We start from the raw sequence: 5,167 nt of genomic DNA on the forward strand, positions 1-5,167 counted from the left end.
GACAACTTACGCATAGCTAGAAAGTGTTCCTTGGTAAGTTTCATTTACACGTCGAATTTTAGCCCAATGCTTCACAATGAATGCCAACTGCCTTAACCTTCTATCTATTTGTGCATAATCTCGCAAAAGTTTTGTGTTAACAACTGCTAAAAGATTATTGACACATATATCACAGGAAAGCCCTGTTTCCGGATCCATAAGCTTCACTATTGGGACCCTTGCTCGAGTTAATGGCTGCAAAATTTCATTAGTTTGGGTCAAAAATTCAGTATACCATTTCAAATTCCTTACCTATATTGGATCCCAACACAATAGTACTTCAATACAAAAATTTATATAGTAGAGTGATAAGAATGTTGTCGGTGTTTAGACCCGCGGTCCCGACACTAACTAGTGAATTTGTATCTGTGTGTCCTAATCCGAGGAGATTTATACCAGTTTAGGCCAAGAATGCCCTACGTCCAGTGTGAGGAGAGAGTCTTGTATTATCATGTACCGAGGTACTCGTAGTAGGGGTTTACAAGCAAGGCATGAGAGAGGGAATGAATTCAAAGTCTCAGCTCTGTGTGTGGGAGAGGTGTGCCTATGAGTTGTGCTCGTTGTGTGCGTCGTGATCTTGTTCGTGTCCCTTGAATGGGACCCTGCCTCCTTTTATAGTTCACAAGGGGAGGCAGTGGCGGGGCGGAAGCTTTCCCTAGCCTTCACGAGGCTCCGAGGTCAGGTCGGGCAAATCGGAGATGGCCTGATCTCGTCCGATGCCTGGTTGGGTCTCGGGCGAGACAGAACCGGTAGGCCAAGCTATCGGTCTTACCGAGGCTCGACGATCGGGTCTCGGGTGAAGTGAGGGGTGACTGTTTAGCCTTTCTAACTTATCATTATTTTGTTTTTAAAAAAGGAGAATGGGGTTCTAAGCTCTTTGCTTGGGGTACTCTGGGTTACGATACCCGACAAATGTTGGCCATGTTAATTCTCAACTTGCCCTAGCGCGAGAAATTCTACATCAGCTCGAAATTGTCAACGATGTGCTCTTTCACCACAAGTATGGCTCAAAAATAACCTCAAGAAGCATAGTCTTGCCCTGGCCACTCTCAAGCAGGCAATCGCTCGGTCACGCTCTCGCATTGGGTGGTTACGTGAGAGATGCCAATACGAGGCTCTTTCATTTACATTCGCATCATCGCAAGAGGAAGAACTTTATTGGCAGGCTTATCTCAGAAAATCATATCTATACAGCACATGAGGACAAGGCATGAGTTGTGGATGATTTCTATGACAAATTGCTTGGGACAAGTGAACCTAGAGAGCATACCATCAATCTGCTTGAATTGGGGATTCCTACACACACACACACACACGACCTAGCCGATCTTGATTCACCTTTCATGGAGGAAGAAGTGTGGTTGACAATCAAGCAACTACCCTCAGATAAAGCATTGGATCCAGATGGGTTCACAGGGCATTTCTACAAAGCTTGTTGGTCGATAATAAAAAATGACATTATGGTAGCTATCTCTGCTGTTTGGAGTAGAAAGCTGAGGGGTCTCGGCCCTCTTAACACTACATATATCACACTGATTACGAAAAAAGAAAATGCCGAGTAGCCCAAGGATTTTAGGCCAATAAGCCTAGTACACAGCTTTGCCAAGCTCATAACCAAATTGTTGGCTAATCAATTGGCAGGTCACTTAAACCAAATGGTATCTCCTAATCAAAGTGCCTTCATCAAAGGGCGCTTCGTACACGATAATTTCATTTTAGTGCAGCAGACGGCGTGATTTCTGCATCAACAAAAACAGCCCCGTATTTTACTGAAACTTCACATTTCAGAGGCTTTTGATTCGGTTGCTTGGCCCTTCTTACTTGAGGTCATGCAACACTTGGGTTTCGGACAAATATGGAGGGACATCATCAGTGGACTGCTATGCTCTTCCTCTACTCAAGTGTTTTTGAATGGGATCCCCGGTGAGTGAATAACTCATCGGTGAGGATTGAGACAAGGTGACCCCTATCTCCAATGTTATTCATTTTGGTCATGGATGTGTTGAGGCATATGATTTCAAAAGCCATTGAGCTAGGCTTGTTGCAACCATTGTCAAGACGTGCTTTGCAACATCGCATCTCAATGCATGCGGATGATGTGGTTTTATTTCTTCATCCAGATGCCGCTGATATTGCTGTTACTATGGACATCCTTCAACTGTTTGGTGCAGCATCTGGGCTCAAGACTAATCTACAAAAAAGTAATTGTTTGACCTAGGGAGGTTGCGTAGGGGATAGGAATGGAACGCCGGAGGGCGAGGCTTGTAGACACGGCAGTAGAGGCTGTGATACCATGCTCGGCGTCGAGGGAATGAGACGAGAACGAGAGCTAGGGCACCAAAGAGCGAGAGAGACTTACTCAATCTCTGGCTAATCTTCTATTAAGCAAAGTGTTCCATACTTATACAAGAATCCTAACACTGCTAACATTAATTAAGGAACAAAAAACCAAGATAATTTTCTTTCCTAAACACTCGGCTCAAATAAGCAAATGCTGAACTATGGGCAACGCCGTTTGGCGCGCTTCAGCTGGTGACCGCGCTCCGGCGTTCCCCGACGCGGTCCACTCCTTAGCCACTGGCCATGCCACGACGCTGGTAGACATTGACCACCATAACATCTCTCCCTCCCCCCCCCCCCCCCTTGAGCAACAGCTCGTCCTCAAGCTAAAAGTCAGGGAAGAGGACCTTGAACTCCTCGACGGGCTCCCAGGTTGCCTCCGCTTCAGCCATGTCCGCCCAGAGAAAGAGCACATGCCAAACGCCCCTGCGGAGCACAACCTGGCAATGTAGAAGATGCCATTGTGTAGTGGTGGTAGAGCCAGCAACTAGGGCGGCAGTGTACCTCGGAACGGCTTGAGGACGCCAACATGGAAGACATCGTGGATGCAGGCGCCATAGGGGACGCGCAAACTATAGGCGATGGGGCCGACGCGCTCGATCACCTCGAATGGCCCGGCGAACCATGGGTTAAGATTGTCGCATGGCCCAAGCACCAAAGACTGAGCCGACTGGTTAAGAATCCGGAGCCAAACCCAATTGAGTGCTTCTTGGCATATGCTAGAGCTTGGAGCAGGTGGTCCTGGACTGTCAGGAACGTGTCGCAATCTTTGAGGAGAGCATCCACCGTATCTGTGTGGGCAGCTCCTGCAGTATAGGGCAACAAGGCAAGCGGAGGGCGCCCATATACTACCTCAAATGGCGTCGTCAAGAGCACGGAGTGGTAGGATGTGTTAAAACGGTACTCCGCCAAGAGCCTTTTTCCAGCCAGTAGCCTGTCACCAATGATGGATCGCAGATACATGACAATGGTCTTGTTCACAAGCTCAGACTGGCCATCGGTCTGCCGGTGGAACACCGTGCTCATCCATAGCCGGATGCCGGCGAGCTTGAAGATGTCGCACCAAACGTGGCCCCTGAAGACTAGATCACGGTCACTCACAATGGAGCTCAGGAAGCCATGAAGTCGGACAATGGCATCGAAGAAAGCTTTCGCCATGGTGGTCGTCGTGTAGGGATGGCTTAGCGCAATGAGGTGGCCGTATTTGGAGAACCGATTGTTGGAGGTAGGGAGGTTGCATTGGGGATAGGTATGGGACGTCGGAGCGTGAGGCTTGTAGCCACAGCGGCAAGGCTGCAACGCCGAGCTAGGGCACCAAAGAGTGAGAGAGACATACTCAATCTATGGCTAATCTTCTATTAAGCAAAGTGTTCCATACTTATACAAGAATCCTAACAACCAATCTGCTAACTTAGGAATAAGAAACCAAGATAATTCTCTTTCCTAAACACTCGGATCAAATAACCAAATGCCGAACTTTGTGCGACACGGTTTGGCGCGCTTCGACTGGTGACCGCGCTGCGGCGTTCCCCAACACAGTCCACACCTCAGCCACTAGCATTGTCGCGATGCTGGTAGACATTGCCCACCATAGCAGTAACGTACTTCCTATACGATGTTGCGAACATGAGATTGAGGTTGTGTAACAGCAACTACCTTGTGCACTATCTGATTTTCCATGCAAATATCTAGGTTTACCCCTCTCATTGCGAAGATTCACAAAATAGCATGTTCAGGTCATCATTGACCTTATAGCTGATCAACTGCCAGGATGGAAAGCAGACTTGTTGACACGAGCTGGGAGGCAAATCCATGTGCAGTTTGTTCTTACTGCAATGCTCATTTATCTTGTGATGGCCATTGATTTGCCTCAATGGGCCATTAAAGTGATTGACAAAATCCGAAGAAGCTATCTGTGGAGAGGGCACAAGGAAGCACGTGGAGGGCACTGTCTCGTGGCATGGGAGACAGCTTGCTCTCCAACTGAACCGGGTGGTTTGGGCATTTCCAATCTCAAAAATCTTGGCTGAAAAAAGGAGCCACACCGCCCTTGGTCTGCACTGTCTATACATGTACCTGTTCAGGTTCAAAAGCTTTGTTCAATGCAATGGCGAGAATACTTTGTTCTGAACTGATAGATGGCTTCATGAGCATTGCATTAAGGATCTCGCACCTCGACTCTTTGCTGTGATTCTGCAGAGAAAGAGAAAGTTGCGTACTGTGCAGCAGGCTCTAACCAACCAAACTTGGGTCTCAGACATCCAAGGTGCTCTCACAGTGGGGGTCATCGTGGAGTATTTTCAGCTTTGGGACCTCTATGATTTTGAGTTACAACCTGAGATGGAGGACTCACATTTGGAAATTATCAAATAGTGGACGGTACTCCGACGAATCCGCATATGATAGCTTATTCATGGGGAAAATTCTTTTCAGGCCATGGGAAAGAATTTGGAAAACTTGGGCGCTAGCTAAATGCCGCTTCTTCCTATGGCTTGTAGCGCAGAAGCGCTGCTGGACCTCAGATCGTCTTGCACGACAAGGGCTGCCTAATCCCAAGAAGTGTCCACTTGTGATCAAGCTAATGAAAGCATTGATCATCTTCTAATCGAATGTGTATTTTCAAGGCAATTTTGGTACTATATCTTGAGGCAGGTCGGTCTCCACTCTCTAGCTCCACAGCCATCTGACACTTCATTCGATGATTGGTGGAAAAAAGCAAGCGCAGCAACTTCTGGTTTAACACAAAAAGGTTTGAATTCCCTAATAGTTCCAGGAGCATGGATAATTT

At 47.5% G+C, this 5,167-nt stretch overlaps 1 protein-coding gene across 1 annotated transcript in view; it reads right to left on the reverse strand.

Annotated features, from left to right (window-relative positions):
* Positions 1-5,167, reverse strand: part of LOC8059652 (UTP:RNA uridylyltransferase 1) — an 11,360-nt gene that overhangs the window by 2,262 nt on the left and 3,931 nt on the right. The window contains exon 3 of the mRNA XM_002467264.2: positions 11-234. Coding sequence (XP_002467309.2) covers positions 11-234 — 224 coding nt within the window. The remainder of the gene's footprint in view (positions 1-10; positions 235-5,167) is intronic.

Source organism: Sorghum bicolor, chromosome 1 (genome assembly GCF_000003195.3).
Source record: "Sorghum bicolor cultivar BTx623 chromosome 1, Sorghum_bicolor_NCBIv3, whole genome shotgun sequence".
Lineage (NCBI taxonomy): Eukaryota > Viridiplantae > Streptophyta > Magnoliopsida > Poales > Poaceae > Sorghum > Sorghum bicolor.